At 44.2% G+C, this 22,704-nt stretch overlaps 1 protein-coding gene across 3 annotated transcripts; it reads left to right on the top strand.

The window, feature by feature from the left end:
- Positions 1-1,605: 1,605 nt before the first annotated feature.
- Positions 1,606-21,519, top strand: LOC148345909 (metabotropic glutamate receptor 1-like). Of its 3 annotated transcripts, none has more exons than XM_088325697.1 (9): positions 1,606-1,874; positions 4,597-5,319; positions 8,094-8,343; positions 14,258-14,493; positions 15,206-15,452; positions 15,528-15,696; positions 15,955-16,081; positions 17,042-17,993; positions 19,125-19,377. In XM_088325697.1, exons 2-9 carry the CDS (start codon positions 4,659-4,661, stop codon positions 19,228-19,230), a joined length of 2,748 nt encoding a protein of 915 aa, XP_088181823.1. In that variant the 5' UTR covers positions 1,606-1,874; positions 4,597-4,658; the 3' UTR covers positions 19,231-19,377. The 3 variants fall into 3 exon arrangements, with proteins under 3 accessions (XP_088181823.1, XP_088181821.1, XP_088181822.1); XM_088325695.1 differs by having other exon boundaries at positions 1,607-1,874; positions 19,090-21,519; XM_088325696.1 differs by having other exon boundaries at positions 1,607-1,874; positions 4,573-5,319; positions 19,090-21,519.
- The last annotated feature ends 1,185 nt before the right edge of the window (positions 21,520-22,704 follow it).

Here is a 22,704-nt window from a genome sequence, read left to right as displayed (position 1 = left end):
AAAAATACTTCTACAGAGGTACTATAGTTGAGAAATCCTACTCGAGTAATACTCCAGCTTTGTCATTGTTTTCTACAAAACTTGAATCCAAGTATATAACAGTAAGAAATCATAATCATTTGCTCACTCGATCTTGCAATGCGCAACTTTGTCCACGCGATGTCACTGTCGGGCCAAAAAAAGTCATTCAAATGAATTTTCCAACACTAGGTGGCGGCATGATACAGTACTTTCACTCCTCTGTCCGTGGTGCTGAAACCCGTTTGGACAGAGGTCGGTACTGTAATATTATCGTAGTTCTATTTTTTTTGCAGTATTTCTGCAGTCAATTTGTAGTATTTGTGTTGAATTTGTGTAGTATTGTAGTAGTTTTCTTTTAGAAGTATTTTTTGCAGTATATCATTAGTAATGTATATGTAGTAATTTTGCAGTCAGAATTTCGTAGTATCAGGGTTCAATTTTTGGAGCACTATTATAGATTTATTTTTGTAGTATTTGTGGAGTATATCATTGGTAGTATTTTTGTATTATTTCCTTAGAAGTACTTTTTTTGTGTTTTTGTAGTTGTTCTGCACTCAGATTTTTAGAGTATCTGTGTAAAAGTGCTTTGTAGATTTATTGAAGTTTAATTTATAGTATTTTATAGTATATCATTAGGAGTGTTTTGTAGTATATTATTAGTAGTATCTTTTGTCGTATTTCTGTAGTATTAGCGTAGTATTTATGCAGTCAGAAAATTACAGCATCTGTGTAGATTTTTTGGTACTTTTAATTGAAGTTTTGTTTTTGGAGTATTTTGTAGGATATCATTAGTAGTGTTTCTGTAGTAATTATTTGGTCGTATTTCAACAGTATTAATGTTGTATTTTTGTCGGACTATTCTAGTTTTCATTTTGTAGTATTTTTGTGGTATTTCCTTTGTCGCATTTTTCCAGTATTTTCTTAGTGGGATTTTGTAGTATACCTGTACTATAGTAGTAGTTATATTTTAGTTGTATTTCTGTCATAACATTTCTGTAGTATTATTTCTGGTGTATTCCTGTCATAATATCTCATAGTAATATTTTTTTATTGAAGTCTTTTTGTAGCGGTAGTTTTGGAGTATTTCTGTAGGATTTTTTTTTTCTCTCTTTTTACATTTCTTTTTCTTTCCATTTCTATTTAGTTATTCCCCTTTTTTCATTAATATTTTTCTAGCTTATTTTCTTTCCCCTTTTCCTTTTTTTCTTTTCTGTTTTTTATACACTTTTCTGATTGTTTTTCTTCATTTTCCTTAATTTTCTTTGATTTTCAATTCTATTTCATTTTCTTTTCATCCTTGCTTTTTCCTCCATGTTTTTTTCTTATATTTCATTTTTTTTCCCAATTTCTTTCTTTCTTCAATTTTCTATTTCCGTTTTCTTCTTATTTGTCTGTGTTCTATCTTTTTTGTGAGTGTTCTTTTTGTTTCTTTTTCTCTTTTCCTTTTTTTCCTTTTATCTCCAGTTTTTCTTCTCTTTTTTGTTTTTTTTGATCTTTTTCCTTTTCTTTGCAAAGGCTCTGGTAAAATGCGAGAAGACAAATTCGAGCGGTTTTCCGAGTCTTCCTAGTCGGTATCGATCCTCGTTCTTTTTGGCACTCGTGTTCGCTCGCGCGACACACGAAAGCTCGCGTTCAAACGATACACGCTGCCCCTTTAGAAAACGGTGCCTATTGTTTTTTCATGCAGATCTTCCTCGGTGAGGGGAGAAAAGGAATGGGAGAGAGGGTTATTGTGTGAGAGAAGGAGAGAGGGGGGCTAGATAGAGGAGGCGGCGAGTGAGAAGACAAGCGCGAGAGCAATTGAAGAAGACGAGCGAGGAAGGAGGAAGGCGAAAAATGTCTCCAGCATTCGGGTAAGTTCTTATCCATACGTTGAGATTTTGGGATTGAAAAAGGGAATTTTTGGCATGCACGTGGACAAGGGGGACGAAAAAGGGACGTTTGCTTTGGATCTTTTCCCCCTTTTTTCACCCTTCCTGCTGGTCGCTGTCCACGGTGCTGGAATCTCAATCCACGCCTTCCTTTTTTGAGCCCTCCGAATTGGCAGAATCCGGTTCCAATCCGGTTCCGATTCGGATCCATCTGCCCTCTTTTTGTCTGCCAATTTGAATCACACACTCCGTGACTGGATTAAAAATACCGCAACGGCGATAATATAATACAGAAATACGACACAACTAAATATGAAATCTAGTGCTCATAAACGCAGGGACCACATATACTATTTTGCTTTGATTCTGAAAAGAAAAATATACACTACAATATTATTACTACAGAAACTTTACTTCTGAAAATGCCATTACAGAAATACTACAAAAATGCAACTACCGTACTACAACAAAACTATCAAATATAGTGCTTAAAAGCAGGGGGCCGACGGACTATTTTGCTTTTGTGCTGAAAATGAAAAAAGATAGTCAAGAAGTACAACACAAAAGAATACTAAAAAGAAACTAAGATAAATACACATGACTACAAAAATGCACACAAAAAAATTCTACGGCAATACTACAAAAATCCCACTATAGAAGCACCACAAAAATAATACGAGATATGACAGAAATACTACAAAGATACAACTACACTAATACTACAAAACAAAATATCCCATTTAGTGACCTTATCCATCATTTTGCTTTGATTACGAAAAACAAAAAAAATGTATTCCAAAAATGATACTACGCTAATACTTGAATAGAGAAATACTAAAAAGATACAACTACAGTAATACTACAAAACCAAATATCAAATTTAATGATAGTTTGTATGATTTTACTCCTATTCTGGAAATAAAACTACAGTAATACTACAATACAGAAGTACGACTACATACTGTAAATGCTTTTTCGCTGTCCACGGTGCTGAAATCTAAATCCACGTCTTTTTCATCCCTCCAAATTGGCAAAATCTGGTTCCGATCCGGTTCCCATTTGGATCAGGCTGCCCTCTTTTTCTCTCAAAGGAATTCATCGTCGAAAGAGTATGACTGCAAATTCTGACAGAATGGAGTGTGTGTGTAATGCTCGTAATTCAGTGATTTTTCTTCAAAGAATGAAACATTTATGAAGAGAAAGAAATATATAAGGATCCATACCAAACTCAAATGCTCATAAATGGATTCAAAAATGTCAGGACCAGAACGGAAATAGGACCCACTTGCGTGCGTTTCTCTTAGTTTTATCGGGAAGAAGGGAAAGGATTGTACACACCATCCGTAGATCGCTGGTCGCGGGGAGCGGGTTGCTCGGACGCGGAAGTGGTATTTCCGTGGCGAGCGATGGCGGTGTCGGGAGCGGGAGAAACAGATCAGTAGCCGGGACGGGGGAGCAAAAATCGTGGTTGAGATCAGTAAAGGGCTCTGAGACGGGAAACAGACGGGAATCGGAACAGGAGAGAGTTCGGGTCGAAAAGCTTGCCTAGCGTAAGCTGAGGTTTGCAGACGGACTGACAACGGGGGACAGATAGGAGTGCCTCGCATCAGTAATCATGACAAAAAAAACACGATTTAGTAAGGAAAAAGTCAACAATCGCAAGTTTGGTACTGTGAGAAAACGGTATGGCTAGTTACAGTGATTTTTTTGTGATTTATGTTCATTTAGAAAAATGTCCGACATGCCATAAATGCAGAAATGGATCTAATGGATCTGTTTGTTTTATTGACATGGTAAACACTTCCTCAAAAAAGGGAGAAATATCCCAGGATAGTTTTCAAAATGACAAAAACGGATTTCCAAAAATAGTATTTCCCAAGTAAGTCGGTCGTACGATCCATCTATATTCAAACGTGTGAAATATCGATTGCAGACATTTCTTGAAAATGACAAAAAGTGAGATATGGAAATGCTCTTATTTTTATATGAATGTGGAACTTTGAAAGAAATGTGAAAAATGCTACGTTTTCAGGAAATGCAAGATTTGTTTTCGGATGAGCCCAAATTTGTCCAGAATGGAAACAGGACCCAATTGCGTGACGTTTACCGCAAGTTTTATTGAAAGAAAGAGGAAGGGCTGCGCCGGACGCCGGAAGCAAGTCGCTCTCGGATTCGGACCGGGATCCGAACACGGAAGTGGATTTTCTGTAGCGAGAGATAGCGGTGTCAGGAACAGAAAAACGGGTCGGTAGCGAGGACCGGGAGAGCAAGGCGCGGTCGGAAAGAGTCGTAGGCCAAAACCAGGGAGCGGACGTCGTCGGGGACAAAAAGAGGTCGTGAGCCGGGACGAGAGAACAGACGTGGTCGGGAGCGAAACGGGTCGTAGCCGGAGACGGACGGGAGCAAAAACGGGACGGGTGGGAGTCAGAGTCGAAAAAAGGCTAGCCTAGTGTTAACTGAGGTTTGCAGACGGACTGAGAAGAGGGGACGGAGAGGACAGGGTTCAAATAGTGACAGGAAGCCAATCAGAACCTGCGGTGGTTGGTGGGCACAGGTGAGTCACATCAGTAATCGTGACAAAATTCTTGGTATTTTTGTACGTAAAATTTGATGGAGCCCACATTGATCTCATAAGATGATTTTTCAACGTTGTTGTCCTCCGGTTCCCGTCACCCAAAAGCGTAACGAGGGCGTTCCCTCGCAGGCGGGAGAGCCCACGCGGGCGCGGCCAGGTCCGGACGGGATAAAGCGGGGCCCCTGGCAAAGATGACTCCCCGGGCGCGGCTACTACTGGCCACCCTGCTCCTGGGCCTGGGCCCCCGGGACCTGGGGGCGGCCCCCGGGTCGGCCCCGCGGCTGGTGGCCCGCACGGACGGGGACGTGATCATCGGGGCCCTGTTCTCGGTGCACCACCAACCCTCGGCCGAGAAGGTGGCGGAGCGGCAGTGCGGCGAGGTCCGGGAACAGTACGGCATCCAGCGCGTGGAGGCCACCTTCCACACCTTAGACCGCATCAACGCCGACCCGGAGCTCCTGCCCGACGTGGTCCTGGGTTGCGAGATCCGAGACTCCTGCTGGCATTCCTCGGTGGCCCTGGAGCAGAGCATCGAGTTCATCCGGGACTCGCTCATCTCCATCCGAGAGGACACGGAGCGGGACGGGCGCTGCCCGGACCCCGCCCCTAAGAAACCCATCGCCGGCGTGATCGGGCCCGGCTCCAGCTCGGTGGCCATCCAGGTCCAGAACCTGCTGCAGCTCTTCGACATCCCCCAGGTGGCCTACTCCGCCACCAGCATCGACCTGAGCGACAAGACGCTCTTCAAGTATTTCCTGAGGGTGGTGCCCTCCGATACCCTGCAGGCCCGCGCCATGCTGGACATCGTGCGCCGCTACAACTGGACCTACGTCTCCGCCGTGCACACCGAAGGTGAGGCGCCCCGTTCGAATCCTTTCAGAGTACGTCCCGAAAACAAACGACTCTCTCGGTCGTTCCGGTCGAAAGTTGGGACTTTTTCAAAAATAAATGCAAACGGAACGCTCCCTCCGGCCACAAGAGGGCACGGAACTTGAAATACATCGTGGGCAGCAAATTACAAAAACAGGGGACCGAATACGACAAAATACACAAACGATGACAAAATACAAAAAAATTCGACCGAATACGATCTGTACAAAATACAGAAGAAGCAAGTCTTTAGGTCATTCCAATCGAGTTTTTTTTTCAATAAATGCAAAGCAAATGCCCTCTCCGGCCATCAGAGGGCAGTATTGTGTTTATACGATGTAGGGAGTTGGTTCTAGGTAGGACGGATCCTGCCATAAGTAGAAGTTGTCGTGCTATTTTGCTGTTAATGTAACTGTCATCCAAGTATTTGGCTGAGCTTTACGACTACAAAACTTCATCAAAGTCAAAAACCATGACAAAATACTAAAGTGACGATCAAATACATAAACCACAACAAAATACAACGACGACAAAACGCAAAACTGAAAAACGATGAAAACGATGACAAAATACAAAAACATCGACAAAATAAAATTTCCAGTTGAGAGCTTTGGGGTCCCGAACACCCGACGGGCTAAATACGGCTCGCGGGCCACTCGCACCCCCTTGGTTTTTTTCATCCGGCTCACCAAACAAGAATCGTCAAAATAGAATGACAATATATATTATAGTAAATGTCGTACTACTAATATAAAGGTTTTTTGGTGCCAACTTCGCACCCAATGTCCCTTTGTGTATCTTCAACAAAAATACTACTGCAGAAATACTATAAAATGACCACAAAACTATATATCATTTTTAGCCCCTAAAAACATGGACCTGATATTTTCATTTGTCTTCATTCTGATAGGAAAAAAAATACTATAGAAACATTACAACGGTAAAGCTAGGATACAAAAATACTACAAGGAAAATATTAAAAAATACGAATGAAATACTACAAATGTACTAGTACGGAAATACTTCAAAAATACTTCTCCAGAAATATTACAACAAAAAGAGCATGGATATGCTCGAAAAGTTCTACGATGGAAATTGTAGAAAAATACTATTGCAGTAATACTGCAAAATACTATGAAATATAACCACAGTAATACAACAAAAAATCAAGAATTACTACAAAAATGGGACTGCGGGAATTCCACCAAAATACTGAAAATAAAATAGAAATACACTAATACAAGCAGATTAAATATCGAAATGGACTGAACCAAGTCAGCTGGGTTGTTCAAATCCAGGGTCCGGTCACGCCCACGGTCTAACGTGGATGACGTCATTTTCTCGGGTCGTGACATGGTTTGGGGTCGCCCCGCCCCCCAGGACCCCCTCCTCCAATCACATTTCGACAAGTCGGCGTCCCAAAGCCTCAAATAAATGCTTCTTTTCGTTTTCCCTTCCCGGGAAATAATCTCGCCTGCCTTTCGTGCGCCGGATCGGCCGGGCGAATTCTAAATGTGGAGTGGTTGCCGTGGCAACAGGCGAGGATGGCTAGAGGGAAAAGAAAAAAAGAAGAAAAAAAAAACAGTACCTGATGAACTCAAACGGAGCGCGGAAATGGAAATGTTTTCACATTGTCGCCGGGATTTGCGCTCTTCGTTTCTCCGACGGCATATAATCTCAATCCCCGGCGTGACACGGACGGACGGGATTGAAAAAAGGAAGAAAAAAAAAAAGAGAAAAAAAAAGAGAAAAAAAACAGCTTTGGCGGATTTCTTGATTGAGGCGCTTTAAATCCTTCCGCGCTCATTATCTTTGGATCAAGCCGAGGGGGCGGGGCTCGGACTCATGAATATGTAATTAGGGAGGACTATTTCAGCAGATTGCATTCATTAAACGACAAAAAACGGTTCTTTCCTCTTATTTTTCTCATTCTACAAGATTTTTAATATCCTCGTTTAAAAAAAAAAGCTTCCATTCAATTCATAACATTTTGTAAAGAAAGAGCATTCTACACCTTTGTTAGCACGTGAAACGACGCTTTTTTGACCATGTCTGTCAGGAACCCAAACAGATACAGGACCCGATCGCGTGACGTTCTCACACAAGCCTTTATTTCAAGGGAAATGGTGATTCATGCACGTTAGGTAGACGGTCTGGCGTGGAAAGACCGGAAGCCGGAGACCGGCGAGATCGATAACGAATCGGGATAACGAAAATAAACAGGTGAAACTAGACGGGAACAAAAAGTGAAGTAACTCACAAACGGGACAGGAACAAAACCGGAACCTGAAATGAAACAATACAAAAATAAACGGGAACAATACCGGACTGGATATATCACAGGGAAACGGGACCGAGTCGGGACCGAGTCAAAACCCATGTCATGTGGCCAGAGGTTTGTGTGGGGACAGACAGGATTGAAACCAAATCAGGATATCGATAACTATTAGGAGAAACTAGACGGGGACAAAAAGTAAAGGAACTGACAAAAAGGACAAAAACGGACGGAAACAAAACTGGTACCTGAAATGAAACTGTACAAAAATAAACGGACCGGAGATATCGCGGGAAAACAGGACCGAGTCAGAAGCCACGTCTCGTGGGCAGAAGTTCGTTTGACGGGCCGACCCCGAAGCGAGAGAGCGCTGAGATTTCCCGGTCGAATGAGGCCATCCTAGGGGCCGCCTGTGGCCCACGCACCCCGGGTTTCCCACCGCCTCTGTAAAGAATCCGTTTTTTTTTTCGTTTCCCGGCAGGTAACTACGGGGAAAGCGGCATGGAGGCTTTCAGGGAGCTGGCGTCCCAGGAGGGTCTCTGCATCGCCCACTCCGACAAAATTTACAGCAACGCGGGCGAAAAACAATTCGAACGTCTGCTGAAAAAGTTGCGAGAGCGCCTCCCCAAGGCCAGAGTGGTGCTCTGCTTCTGCGAGGGCATGACGGTGCGAGGATTGCTCATGGCCATGCGAAGGCTCGGCGTCTACAGCGAGTTTCTGCTGGTGGGCAGGTGAGTGGCGCCCCCTCCTGGCCCGTTTCTGCACATCGCGGGGGGTCTTTCTCGCCCCGACATTTCTAGGACACCCTATTTCAAAAAATAGGACTTAAGAAAAAGAAAATTCCACCTTCCTCATGTATTGTGTCGATTGATTTTGCTGGATTTTTGGGGGGATCGAGGCACCGAAAAATGACGGATACGGTGTCTTTCCCCTTAATGATGGTATTTTCTGGTCAAATTACAACTTCCAAACAATTTTTTTTCTATATTCTATTTTTTGAATTTCAAGTATTTGGTGGCTAAACTAAAAACAAAAAGACTTAAGAGAAGTAAGTAAACACGGATTAGTGCTATCGTTTGAATATCACTCCGACCTCAATAAAACTATGCGTATTCGAATTCGTAAATTAATTATTATGCTTCGATTCTTTTGAATTAAAATATCTTCAAAATAAAATATAAAATATTCTTTGCATGTGAAAAAAACAAAACGGAGACAGGACCCACTCGCGTTACGTTTCTCTCCGTTTTATTGGAAGAAAGGAAAGGGTTGCGCCCACCATCCGGTGATCGCTCTGAATGAGGAAGTGGGACTTCCGCGGCGAGCGACGGCGGTGTCGAGAAAGGTAAAACGGGTCGGTCGCCGGGACAGGAGAGCAAAAACGTGGTCGGGATCGGCAACGGGTCGAAAGCCAGGAGAGGAGACTAGACGTGGTCAAGATCAATAAACAGGTCAAAGACAGACGGAAGCAAAATCAGGAGTGAGTCGGGGTCGAAAAAGCTTGCCTAGAGTAAACTGAGGTTCGTAGACGGACTGACGACAGGTGACAGAAAGGAGTGGGCACAGGTGACTCACATCGGTAATCATGACAATTCATGGTACTTTTAATATTTTTTTCTGGTCCAATTAGAACTTCAAAACAAAAAAGTTTTTTTCTATATTCCAGTTTTTGGTGGCTAAACTAAAAACAAGATGACTTAAGAGAAGTAAGTAAACATGGATTGGTGCTATCGTTTGAAGATGAAGAAATTTCCAACCGAAATAAAACGTAAAATTAAATATTTTTTGCAAATGAGAAAAAATTGATTTTTTAAAATAAATTAACAGCGTTGAAATTTTTCTATTAAAATAAATAAAATATGAAATATAAAATACGATTTGCATGTGAATTAAGAAATCAATTCAATGAGATTTGATTTCTTACTGCTTCAAAATTGGACAAAAATATTTTGTATTTTTTCTGGAGTTATTTCCAAAATAAAAGGATTCTGAATATGATATTTGCGTGACATTATTTCCCAAATAAATCATGAAATAAAATATCGTTTGCACAGTTTTGAGGTCATGAGATCAGACCTCCTGTGCGGAGTTTGCATGTTCTCCCCGTGCTTGCGTGGGTTTCCTCCCACATTCCAAAAACATCACGTCAGGTTCATTGGCCGGTCCAAATTGTCCCTAGGAGTGAGTGAGCCAGTGAGTTGTCTGTCTCTGCATTGGCGACCAGTTGAGGGGTGTCCCCCGCCCACTGCCCGAAGAGAGCTGGGACGGGCTCCGGCACCCCCGCGACCCTACTGAGGAGAAGCGCTGCAGATCACGGATGGACGGATGGATATATAGTGCGTTGATTTAAAAAAGCTTGGATATTTCCATCCGGGAGGCTTGAAAAAGAAGATAGGCGCTATCGGGTCGCTGGGCTTATATTTAATTCATCTGCTGGGAGGGAAGGAAGGGAAGAAGGGAAGGAAGGAAGGCACTCTTTCTCTTTTTCCTCCATTCTTTTCAATTATCCATGCGCTCCGGCGCTAAGGCTTTTCTTTGGGCTCTCGGCTCCACGCTTTTTAGCGTGCGTCCCCCGTGGACGGACGCCAGGTAGGACGGGGGACGGGGTGGGGGGGTCGCCCCACTTCTGGCGACCGAAAAAGGACCCGGAGCGGAACGGCCTCGCGTCTTTTCCTCTTATTCCGTGTCCGCTCTTCCACCCTTCCGCTCCGATTATTGATCGTCTTTCTGGCTTTACGTCCTCGCGACCGTTTGTCTTTTCATCCTTTTCGTCTTCTTCCGTCTGCCTTCAATTGTCTTTTGTCTTCGATCATTTATTATTTATTTATTCTTATTCTCGTCCCGATGACCCGTTCGTCTCACCCTCGCCCGCTCCTTTGGCGCCGACCGCCTCGGACTCTGATCGGCTCCCGATCGGTACTCGTACCCGCTCCCGTCTGTCCCCTTTTGGTCAGTCCGTCTGCAAACCTCAGTGAACACAAGGCAAGCCTTTTTCGACCCTGACTCCCACCTGTCCTGTTTTTTGCTCCCGTCTGTCCCCCGGCTTCGACCCTTTTTTGATCCTGACCGCGTCTACTCTCCCTGTCACGAGGAGACCGGACCAGAACGGAGGCAGGAGGCAGGAAGGACGAACTCGTTCGCGTTAACGATCAGGACTTTGATTTAGCAAAATAAAAGTCGTCCAACACTCATGGGACAAAACAAACAAAAACAGGCTTTACAGGCAAACAGGATCTCCGACTAGGAATATTAACAACGGGCTTCAACTCAGAACGTGCAAACGCAGGTTTCCTCCGAATCAAACAAAACAGGACAGAGCAAAACCGAACGGAAAATGCAAACGAACCGGCACCCGCAATACCCGCAACCCACCCTTAAGTAGCACACACGCAAATTAGCTGATCTACTACAGCCGTGGCCCACGGGGCGGGGCCAGCCGGTCGCCGCGGCGACCATGCTAGACACGACACTCCCGCCCTGTCTTTCGACCTCTTTTTGTCCCCGACCACATCTACTCTCCTTTCCTGGTTAACGATTTGCTTCCGACTGGCTCTCCTGGCTACTGGCCGTTTTTTCCGCGTTCAGATCGACCCGCTTCCCGAGATCACCGGATCCTGGGCCCACCCCTTTCTTACAATAAAACTTGTGAGAAACGCAACGCAAGTGGGTCCCGTCTCGACAATTCAGTTTGATCCCGATCGTTTCAGCCACGATGAATCCGCATATAAAATAGTTGTTCGTGAATTTGAAATGAAAGAAAACAGGTTTTCACACCACTGAGTGTTAAAAGACGAATCGATTTTCCCCGTCGAGTCAATTATGGACGAAATATCGATCCGTCTACGGATCGGATATTTTCTTTCCAAGATTTTTGTAGCGGCGGGCGGGTTTCTCTTCTCCTCCCACGTCGCTAGCGCCGTTCGTATGCTAGCGAAGGTGCGACGGATCCCTCCTCCGATTGTTAAATATTCATCCGGCGCCTACTCCATGATCCGGCCTCTCGGGGAGCGGCCGAGGGGCGACGCCGATTACCCGAGATGCTTTGCATAAGCTCTTACCGTGCGTGAAATATTCCAAAGTGAGAGAGCGCTAGCTTAACGCGTTTCGTCGTCGCCCGTTCCTCGCCAAAATCCTCTGAAGCTAAAAAGACGAAAAAAGGATTTACAGCGGCACCTGGGTTCTCGACCGCAATCCAATCCGGAACCCTGTTCGAAAACCGATTTGTTCGATCACCGAAATCATTTTTCCCATTAAAAATCATTTCAATCGTTTTGATCCGTTCCAACACCCTGAATGTTTACCTTGAATGTTTAACGTAAACATGAAGCTAACCCGGGCTCATCGTACGTTCGCCTTTTCGTAATCTTACGTACGAAAGATGACGCTCACGTGAACGTGTCAAAATAAAAAAATCAGCTCGTTTACAAGTCATCTAGCACCCGGGTCTCCTTGGAAAGGGGGCTGTGTTCCAACACCCTGAATGTTTAACTAAATGTTCAACATAAACATAATGCTAACCCAGGCTCATCGTACGTTCGCGTTATCGTAATCTTCCGTACGAAATATGACGCTAACCTGAACATGTAAAAATAAAAAAAAAGAATAAAGAAAATAATTATGAATAGGATTTCTTACCTTTGTGGTGGTCAGCAGAAGGCGCGTGCTGTATTCCTTAGCAAGATCAGACACTCGCACACCTCCTTCATATTTGGCTATTGTTTCTTTCTTAAATGCAATAGTTGTACACACTACTTTTCTCTTTTCACCTGTAACAACTTTGTTGCTTGCAATGACTTTCTTCGGAGGCATAATAAGGGGCTAAAACACCCGTACGCCGCTCAGCATCGCACCCTAGCGTACCGGCGTTTGAACTCCGATTTTTTTGACCGAACAGCGAGGAAAGAAATTCTCGAAATTTTTGGTCAGACTCCCATTTGTTCGAACTGAGAGGCCTTCGAAAACCCAGGTTCCACTGTATTTCACTGGATTTTTTTCTTGTTTCGCGTCCATTTTTCTTTTTCACGCTCACCATTTTTACCTTTGTTTGCAAATAGTCTGAATTTGTATCGCTAATGCTAGAAATCCGTCGGGAGAAACCGAGGTCCGATCGGCCGGCGTCAAAAAACGACAGGAAAATTATGGCCAGGGACGGCGGAGAAGACGCGGGCGTTCCGGGCGCTAAGCAGAAAGGAAAAGAAGAAGCTAGCACCTGCGAGCGCCCCGTCGTCGCCCCGGTCACGCCCGGTCCATCAACCGCCGCGGGCTTCCGTTTTGACGGACGCTAAGACGGATAATAGCGAGCGCGGTCGGTCGTGGCCGCTTAGAGAAGACGGCGCTCGTTCTAGCGTGTCCACGTACTCGCTTCAAAAAAACCAGCATCCTTTTCGTTTGACGCTGGAAACCAGCGACATCGCTAATTATGCTGCTCACTGGCTTAGACCAAAACTATCCAGACCCTTCCTAAGGACGCTTCAGACAGCAACCAGTATCAGGTCAATTTCCACCATCCCATTTCCCAGTCCATCCTGCTTTCTGAGCTTTGTTTTTTGTTTCTGCGTCTGAAATGTTGGCTCTAAAACAACCACTGAAGTGTGGGAGAGCTCCAAAATATTGGCTAATCATAGAAGAAAATGCAGCAGGCAAAGACTAAAAGTTTTTTAGCCAGTTGCAACCAGTGGAGATGAGATCTTTCCATACTCTCTCGCTCAAATCTCCATCTCAATCTCAATCATCCCCCGTCTGCTTCTGTGTTTTAATGAGATCACAAGACATGGAAAAGTACTGGTATGTTGAGACAAAAGACAAAAGACAAAAAGACAGGAAGACTAAGAGACACCATCAAACTGATTAGAAATACACACCTTGAGTAAATACGTTAAAGCCTACTTTACAGTTTTTGACAGTTTGTTTGTGACTCTGTTGATGATTTTAGGTTGACATTAAATAAAAACAAGAAGTCGGGTGCAGTTTCTTTGTTTGTCCCTTTATCACAAGAAGTCTTAAAGGATGATTTTTTTTTTTTTAATCAAAAAAAACCATCTATTAGTCTACTAAATTATAATGGGATTTATTTTTTTCAGGTCAAAAGTGACTCGTAAATTTCTGGGTGATATTACATTTGTAAGTATTTGAGAAGCAGTCAGGTCATTTAGATGGACCAATAATGAACATCCATCTTTTTATCTCAATGAGGCAGGCCTCCAACTTTTCACAATTTAGTGGGGCAGATTCCTCGATTGGAAAATGCAATGGAGTCATCTGCATAGCAATAGAAACTGACATTATAGTTGCCTTTAATATCTCCTAACAAAAACATATCGATGACAAAAAAAGAAGGGGACCGAGTACTGAGCCCTGCGGAACGCCACGAGTAAAAATCTCAGAGATCATACCACCCTAAGACAATGCGTCCTATCTGAGACGTAGAATCTGAACCATAAGAAGACAGTTCTTGAGAAACCAGCGGAAATGTTTGTGACGGAGGCAGTGAGCAAATTAGAGTGCCTCGTTGTCACGTCTTTGGGATATATTTCAGTCACGAGTGGATTGGTCCGTCATCCATCCCTCCGTCCGTCTGAGCATCCTACAGTGTCACCAAGTAGGATTCCTGGGTACGGTCCAAACTGCGGTTTTCTTTCTTTTTAGCGACGGTTGGGCGGACCGGGACGAGGTGGTGGAGGGCTACGAGCGCGAAGCTAACGGCGGCATCACCATGAAGCTTCAGTCGGCGGCGGTGCAAGCCTTCGACGATTACTTCCTGAAGCTTCGCCTGGACACCAACACCAGGAATCCCTGGTTCGCCGAGTTCTGGCAGTACCGCTTCCAGTGCCGGCTACCGGGCCACCCTCAAGAGAACCGCAACTACCGGAAAGTCTGCTCTGGTTAGCCCCGCCTCCTTTTTCCTTTAAGTTCCTGTTCTTTTAGAAGCCCAAAGATGAAACGGTCGATGGGCTTTAATGGCACCTGAACGGCTCTTTTGATAACAACGGGTGAAGCTATTTGAGGCCAGGGTCGTGACAAACCACAAGAGAAATATGTCAAAAAGGCTTTGAGGATTATTTTCACTACGAGTTAACTCTGTGATGTGCTAACTCGAGAGTCAGAGGAGCTTTAAAGCTTTAACTCAAGATTTAAACCTGCTTTAGGCCAAGACTTAATGCATGCGTCTTCAAAAAAAGAGCTGAATGTGAAAAAAAAAATAAAGCGCTGCCATTTTCCCCTCGTTTACGGTTTTATTTTCACGCCGAGTTAACTCTGTGATGTGTTAAGTATCGTTGTGGTTGGCTGCTAACTGTTAGCATGGTAGAACGTTGGCATGTTCTAATGGACTTTCAATCATGTTGGCGCGTAATGTAGCGTTAGTCCGCTAGGTATCATAGTGGTTGGTTACTAACTGGTAGCATGCTAGCATTGCCTATCTCTTAGCAGTTTGCTGCTAGCCGTTAGCCATTAGTGCAAACAAATTGTTTTTGACCTAACTTGATCATGTTCCGATGTACTTTCAATCGAGTGGGCAGGTTGTGTAGCATTGGCTCACCAGGTATTGTAGTGGTTAGTTGCTAAACTCGAATTTTTCTGTTTTTTTTTTTGTAGGCAACGAGAGTCTCGCAGAAAACTACGTTCAGGACAGCAAAATGGGTTTCGTGATCAACGCCATTTACGCAATGGCGCACGGCCTCCACGACATGCAGAGGGCGCTGTGCCCGGGCAAGACCGGACTCTGCCCCGCTATGGAGTCCATCGACGGAAGCAAGCTTCTGGATTTCCTGCTCAAAACTTCCTTTACCGGCGTCTCCGGCGAGGACGTCTACTTCGACCAGAACGGGGACACTCCGGGACGGTGAGGACGTCTGGCAAATGGGCCGGCATCGGAACCGAGTCGATTTTGTGATCGGTTTATTGCTTTGACCGGCAGCTACGACATCATGAACCTGCAGCAGTTGGAGGACGGTCGCTACGATTACATCAACGTGGGCTCGTGGCACGAGGGCGTCCTCAGCATCGACGACGCCATCTTGTGGAGCAACGCTAGCGACACCGTGCGCTCCGTCTGCAGCGAGCCCTGCTCCAAAGGACAGATCAAGGTAGCCCTTAGCCGTTAGCCAGTAGCTCGCTAAGTACCTTAGTGGTTGACTAGTAACTGTTAGCATGTCAGGATGGCCTACTCCTAATCCTTAACCCTCATTCCCTTAACCTAACCCGTAATCCTAAACCCCCAAACCTAACCGGGAGGGCAGATAGAGGTAACCTTAGGGTTAGCCAAACGAAGAGACTGATGTTGCTGTGTCTGGAGTCTAAGGGCCTCTAACAGGCCAGTTAATTCTTTAACTCTCTGTTTTCAGGTGATCCGGAAGGGCGAGGTGAGCTGCTGCTGGATTTGCACCAGCTGCAAGGAGAACGAGATCGTCCTGGACGAATTCACCTGCGAGGCCTGCCAACTTGGATGGTGGCCTGACCAAGACCTGGCGGGTAACGCCATTATAGTTGATTTCAAAATGGAAAAAAAATCATAACAAGTTTAGCGCTCCTGGCGTCTATAGATGGAGACCAAGTTTTCAAAGTTTGGTGTGCTTGTGAAGGGTGGTGATGGCCCTGGGGAAGAAATGGTTTCCGACCCCTTTAGTCTTAGTTTTGAGGGATCTGTAGCCTCCAACAGAAGGCAAAATGTCCAGGAGGTTGTGGCGGGGGTGAGAAGAGTCTTTAATAATGTTGATGGCTCTGCTGCGGTGTCGCAGGCCAGCAATGTCCTCCTGACTGTGCACAGAGCAGCCAGTGATCCTACAGGCCGTGTTGATTACTCTGAGTGTGGGGGTTTTGGGGTTTTCAAGGGTTATTGTTCTATCTTCGTTATTCATTATCCATTATCCGTTATCGGTCAGTTCATAATACGCTACAAAGCCTAGGAGCCGGGACACTTACTCTCAGCCAAAAGGCCAAGCTAAGGTCCTAGCCCTAAAGCCTTGCTGCGATCATTGCGAATGCACCGTTCCCGGAGGTACTGCAATACCGGGTGAGAAAATAATGCAGTGACATTAGCTGTAATCTATCTGTCTGCTGCCGTGCTCCCAGCATACTACAGTGGCGCCGTATGCCAGAATACTTTCTAGGAGGACACCGGCAGCTTTTGTTCCAGGTTCCTTCTCCTGAGAACCCTCAGGAAGTGGAGTCCATGGCTGCTGGGCCTTCCCCACTATAGCCCTGCTCTAGACTAGGAGAGGTCGTCAGAAATGTGCACTTCCAAGAGATTCAAGGAATGGGCTCGCCACACAGTCTACCCAGTTTATGGCTAGGATTAAGGGTTAGGCTTTACGTTTAGTATTACTGATCAGTGTTAAGGCTAAGGTTGGGATTTAGCATTAGGGTTAGGACTAGCGTGAGGGCTAGTCTTCTGATTCGAGTTCTATTGATGTATTTTTGCTTTGTTTTCAGAGTGCCAGCCGCTGCCGCTGGAGTACCTGGACTGGTCGGACGCGGAGGCGGTGGCGGCCGTGGCATTCTCGTGCGCAGGTATACTCGCCACTCTCTTCGTGACGCTGGTCTTCGTTCAGTACCGCGAAACACCCGTGGTCAAATCGTCCAGCCGGGAACTGTGCTACATGATCCTAGCGGGCATCTTCCTGGGCTACGTGTGCCCCTTCACCCTCATTGCCCGGCCCAGCCTGGCCTCCTGCCACCTGCAGCGGCTGCTGGTGGGGTTGTCCTCGGCCATGTGCTACTCGGCGCTGGTGACCAAAACCAACCGCATCGCCCGCATCCTGGCGGGCAGCAAGAAGAAGATCTGCACCCGAAAACCTCGACTGATGGGCGCTTGGGCGCAGGTTCTGCTGGCATTAGCTCTGGTTAGCGTGCAGTTGACGCTGGAGGTGGCGCTCATGGTGCTGGAGCCCCCTCGGCCGGTGGAGTGGCACCCCAGCGTCCGACAGGTTTTTCTCATATGCAATACCAGCAATTTAGGCATGGTGGCGCCATTGGGCTACAACGGCCTGCTCATCCTCAGCTGCACCTACTACGCCTTCAAAACCCGCAACGTGCCCGCAAACTTCAACGAGGCCAAGTACATCGCCTTCACCATGTATACCACCTGCATCATCTGGTTGGCCTTCGTGCCCATCTACTTCGGATCCGACTACAAGATCATTACGACCAGTTTTTCCGTTAGCCTCAGCGTGACGGTAGCGTTGGGTTGCATGTTCGCGCCCAAAATCTACATCATCGTGGCCAAGCCTGAGCGCAACGTGCGTAGCGCTTTCACCACCTCCGACGTGGTGCGCATGCACGTGGGCGACGGGAAGTCCGCCGCCGCCTGCCGCGCTCACGGATTTCTCGACATCTTCCGCCGGAACAAGAAACCTGACCGGGCAGCTGCCGCCGCCACAGCCGGGTGAGGGAGCTAACTCTTAGCTAACTGTTAACTGTCTGCTCTCTGTTTTAGTTGTTGAAAGTGTATAGTTTTTAGCCTCGTCAACTATCTCATCCAACTATCAGGCCAGAGCCAGGGCTAGGGCTATGGTAAAAGTTAGGGCTGTGGTAAATGGGTTATGGTAAGGGTTAGTGTTTAGTCCTGGCTCTTAGGGTTAAAGCTATGGCTAGGGCCAGGGTTAAGGTTGGGTGAGGGAGCTAACTTGATAGTCTCTGTTTCAGTGCTAAAAGTTGACTGTGTTTATTATTCCTTATCCTTGTCAGTCATCTCGTTCATCTATCTGGCCTGGGCCAGGCTTAGAGCTAAAAATAAAGTCAGGGCTGAGGCTAGGGTTAGTGGGTTAGGGTTAGGGTTAAGTCTTAGGGCTAGGGCCAGTGCCAGAGTGGAGGCTGGGTGAGGGAGAAAACAAGTAACTTTGCTAGAATCTGTTTTAGCGCTGTTTTCGTGTTGAATGTGAATATTTTTTATCCTCGTCAACTATCTCATTCAACTAGCCACGGCTAGGGCAGAGCCTGTGCTTAGGTTTAGGGTCATGGTTAGGTTAGGGCAAGTGTTAGGTAAGGGATAGGGCTGAGTGTTGGGGTTTAGCCCTGGGTTTTAGGGTTAGGGCTATGATTAGGGTTAGTGGGTTAAGGTTGAATACAAGGCTAAGTGTTTAGTCTTAGGTGCTAGGTTCATTCTTAGGTCTTTGGGTTAGGGCTGGCTGAGGGAGGCAATTTATAACCTTTGCTGGTTTCCATTTGAGCGCAAGATATTAAACGTATACATTCTTTATTCATTTTTACGAAAATAAATCAAAATAAATGCTGTCATATTAGCCAAATAGACGATTATCTTCATCCGCAAAGCTATTCTCAACAATTTTTTCACGTTATTTCATATTTTCATGTTTTAGTATTTTCCTCCTAGTGGCCAAGTAGGGTAATATTTAATACATCGAATCGTCGCATGAAATCAGATCAAAATGGAAAATAACATCAGGTGGTGTCGCCAGCCGCCATGTTTGTCGCTTACTCTCCTTGCTAACTGTTTGGCTTGTCTTTGTCTCGTTTTGTAGTTCTAACGGCAAGTCTGTGTCCTGGTCTGAATCAGGTGCAAGACCACCCCCGGCCAGCGGGGGCAATGTCTGCCACAGACTGTCTGTGCATGTCCGCAAACAGGAAGTCAATCAGACCGCCGTCATCCGGCCCCTAACTAGCGCCTCCGACCCCTGCCCGGGCTCCCGGGAACCGCCCGCCCCCCTGGTGGAGACGTACCGCACCCAGGCCCCGCACCCCCATTTTGAACACCCCTCTCCCGCCCCCCCGGAAGAGTGTCAGAGACTTCTTTTGCGAGGTGGGGACGAGCCGCCCTCCAGGGAGGACGGAGTCCAGGCTTTGTCCCCCCCGTCCCCTTTTAGGGACTCGGGGTCCTCGGAGGATTCGGAACCCGACTCCCCGACCCCTTCCGTCCTGGGCGGGGGCTACGAAGCCCTTCCGGATTTTGCACACAGCTCTTCCACTCTGTGAGAGCCCAAAACTATTTTGCACGCTTGGACCCCGCCCCCTTTTGTGTGGATTCCGCCATATTGCTTGCCTGTGTTTGTGGTCGGGCAGATTGGAGGACACCCCCAGGACAAAATGCCCGTCTTGTAAATTTATCGATCCACTTTAATTCTCTGACTCATCGTGTCAAATGACCAAATACTGGTTCTTATTTGGATGTGGAATCCTTCCTCTTGCTTGCCTATGTTTGCGATCGGGCAGATTTTGGGACGCCCATAATACAAAATGGCTGTCTTACAAATGTATTGATCCACTTTAAAACAAAGCCAACATTCTCACACTGATCACAAAAAAGGACTTCATATTTGTTTTTCGTTTGTTGGTGGACTCTATCATTTTGGTCAGGCAGATTTTAGGACACCACCAGAACAAAAAGGCATTCCTACAAATGAATTGATCACTACAAAACCAAAATCATCGCACGTGTGATGACAAATGACCAATTATTTTTTGGTTTTGTTTGTGGAATCTGCCATTTTACATGAACATGTGTGTGAACAGGCAGATCAGAAAAAAATGGCTGTTTTTACAAATGATTTGATCCACTCTAAAATTGCGCCAATTTTCTCTCTTTGATCATGACAAATAATCTTTTTTTTGTTTTTTGTGGAATCTGCAATTTGGCTTGCCTGTGTTTTTGGTCAGGCGGGTTTTAGGGCACCCCAGAAAAGAATGCCTGTCTTACAAATTCATTGATCACTTTTAAACAGCACTGAAATTGCCACTCTGTCAAATGACCAATTTTTGTTTGGTTTTGTTTGTGGAATCTGTAATTTTAATCGGGCATATTTTAGGACATCCCGGAACAAAATGGCTTTCCAACAGTGCCAGAATTCTCGCAGCAGTCGTCGCAAATTCCCAGATTTAACTTTTTAACTCAAGAATATTTCCTCAGTAATTTATGAATTGCCGATTATTTTCATATCGGAAGTATCTTTTTTTAGCACTTTGAAAAATTAAAATAAAATCACTGAATTTGAGGGCTGCAACAACTAACCAACGACCAATGGGTAATCAAGGAATCAGCAAATATTTGTCTTTTTCAAACAAACATAAAAAAAATATATATATATTTTAAAATGGATTCATTGTTATTTTAGAACATTTAGGAATAAGAATAGACATTTTTCATAATAATATTAAATACTCACGGATAAGAAATAATTGAGTCGTTTGAATCTCGAGTTTGTGTTTTCTATGATATGGTGAATAAATGTCGTGTTTTAGAATACTTTTAATTAAAAAGTGAGAACATCATTAAGTTATTCGATTTAGCGTTTTTTTACACTTGATTGTAAATGCACAAAAAAGGAAACGAGATTTAAAAACAAAACATTTTAGCGATCGGATCCAACTTTGTTTGAAGGGACAGCGCGTCCTATTCGTCGCTGTGTCTCGCTCGACAAAAAAACGACTGCTACAAAGCACAAAGAAAAAAAAACTATGAAAAAAATCAAAGCGACCAAAAATGAACATTGTTTTACTCGTTTTTCTTTTTAGCAAGTCATAAAAGAGGTTTTTGTGGTTAAATGATACGCGCTGTCACTTTAAGAATTGGAGAAGTCGTTTGAGTTTTTGTGTTAAGAAAGCAAAATAAAATCGTAGCGCACTTGTTGAGATCGTGTTTTAAGATTTCAAAGAGAAAAAGGAAATTCTCATTTCTTTGGATCGCTTTATAGCTTTTAAGCAAAGTGTTATCGTTTGTGTTCAAAGGTATACTTTCTTCCGGTTAGCTTATAATTGATTCTCGGAGAGTTTTGGCAAATTCGGTGGAAGACTGTGAATACCGTACGCCATGCATTGTTTTTCCGACGGTTTACGCCGGTGACGATTTGGACGTGGATGGGAAATGCCAAAAAGTGTCGACAGGGTAGAGTTCAAGGATTCTTTAGGTTTTAGTCTTGTTGATTTAGGCTGGACAATAAAAACGGTTTCTATGGTAACGGCGTGGGACCTTTTCTTTCGTCTCCGATGCACTTTGGGATCCCAACATTCACCCACAAAAAATGAATAAATCAATAGATAAGGTAATGAATAGATAAATGAATAAGTAAAAAAAAGAAATAAAAAAATGATTAAATGAATGAATAGATACATAAATGAACACATTAACGAATGGCTTAGTGAATAAATAAACAAATAAAATAATGACTAAACACAGAAAGAACCAAGTAAACAAATACATTAATGAATCATTAAATAAATGCGTGAATATATAAATAAAGAATAAGTAACAAATAAATGATAAAACCATAAATAAATGAGCAAACAAGTCAAAGAATGGATGAATGAATAAATGAAAGAATACATACATGAATAAACAAATAAACAAGTCATCATAAATTAATACATTTAAGAAAATAGCTAATTGAATTTCTTCTTTTTTGATTCTCTAAAAATATTCACGACACTCCAAATCATTGAAGAAAAAGAAAATTTCATTTAAAGCTAAAAAACGTTTTATTTTTATACACTTTGAGTCACGTGAGTCTTTTGCGGGAGGAGTAGAATGATGCGTTTCATTTCTGATTTTTTAAATTGTTTTTTACTTTTTACACTCCTGTAAGCTTCTGTATGGTAAGATGAAAGAAAGGTTTAACAAGAGGAGGAGGATATTTATTTTCAGTTTTTTTCTACGTCTCTTTATGATTGTTTTTGTTGTTGTTTTTAAACTTGTTTAGCACTTTTGGATCACGTGACTCTTTCACGGAGGGAAGGGTCTTAGGAGGAAAATGGCGCAGAAAGGGCTAATGTATTATCTCCTTTTTTATTGTTTTTTTTTTCTTCTGACGCTCTTGTACGCTTATTTCCAAATATTTCTTTGTTATTTTAAGTTTTCTGCTATAAAAAACTCTTTAGACACTTTTGAGTCATCTGACTCTGAAAAATAAGTAAATGTCATTTCTGCTTTTTAATTTCATTTGAGTTTTTAAACTCTTGTACGCTTTTGTATGATTAAAATAAAATCGTTTTAAAAGATTCAGAAAAAACAGTTTAAAAAAAAGATTTTTTTTAAGATCACGTGACTCTTTCGCGGGGTGGGTTGAAATGGCAGAGAAAGAGCAAATGTATTATCTCCTTTTTTATAGTTTTTTTTCCCTTTGGATGCTCCCGTACGCTTCTTTTTG

This window comes from Urocampus carinirostris, chromosome 20 (assembly GCF_059441175.1).
Source record: "Urocampus carinirostris isolate Australia breed hairy pipefish chromosome 20, RoL_Ucar_1.0, whole genome shotgun sequence".
NCBI lineage: Eukaryota > Metazoa > Chordata > Actinopteri > Syngnathiformes > Syngnathidae > Urocampus > Urocampus carinirostris.
This window is presented reverse-complemented; position numbering and strand designations above follow the sequence as displayed.

Coding starts and splice junctions, on each gene's coding strand:
- LOC148345909 (XM_088325695.1), top strand. CDS start 4,659: ATGACTCCCCGGGCGCGGCTACTACTGGCCACCCTGCTCCTGGGCCTG. Junction 15,453..15,527: donor AACGGGGACACTCCGGGACG/GTGAGGACGTCT, acceptor TTTGACCGGCAG/CTACGACATCATGAACCTGC. Junction 17,994..19,089: donor GCTGCCGCCGCCACAGCCGG/GTGAGGGAGCTA, acceptor CTCGTTTTGTAG/TTCTAACGGCAAGTCTGTGT.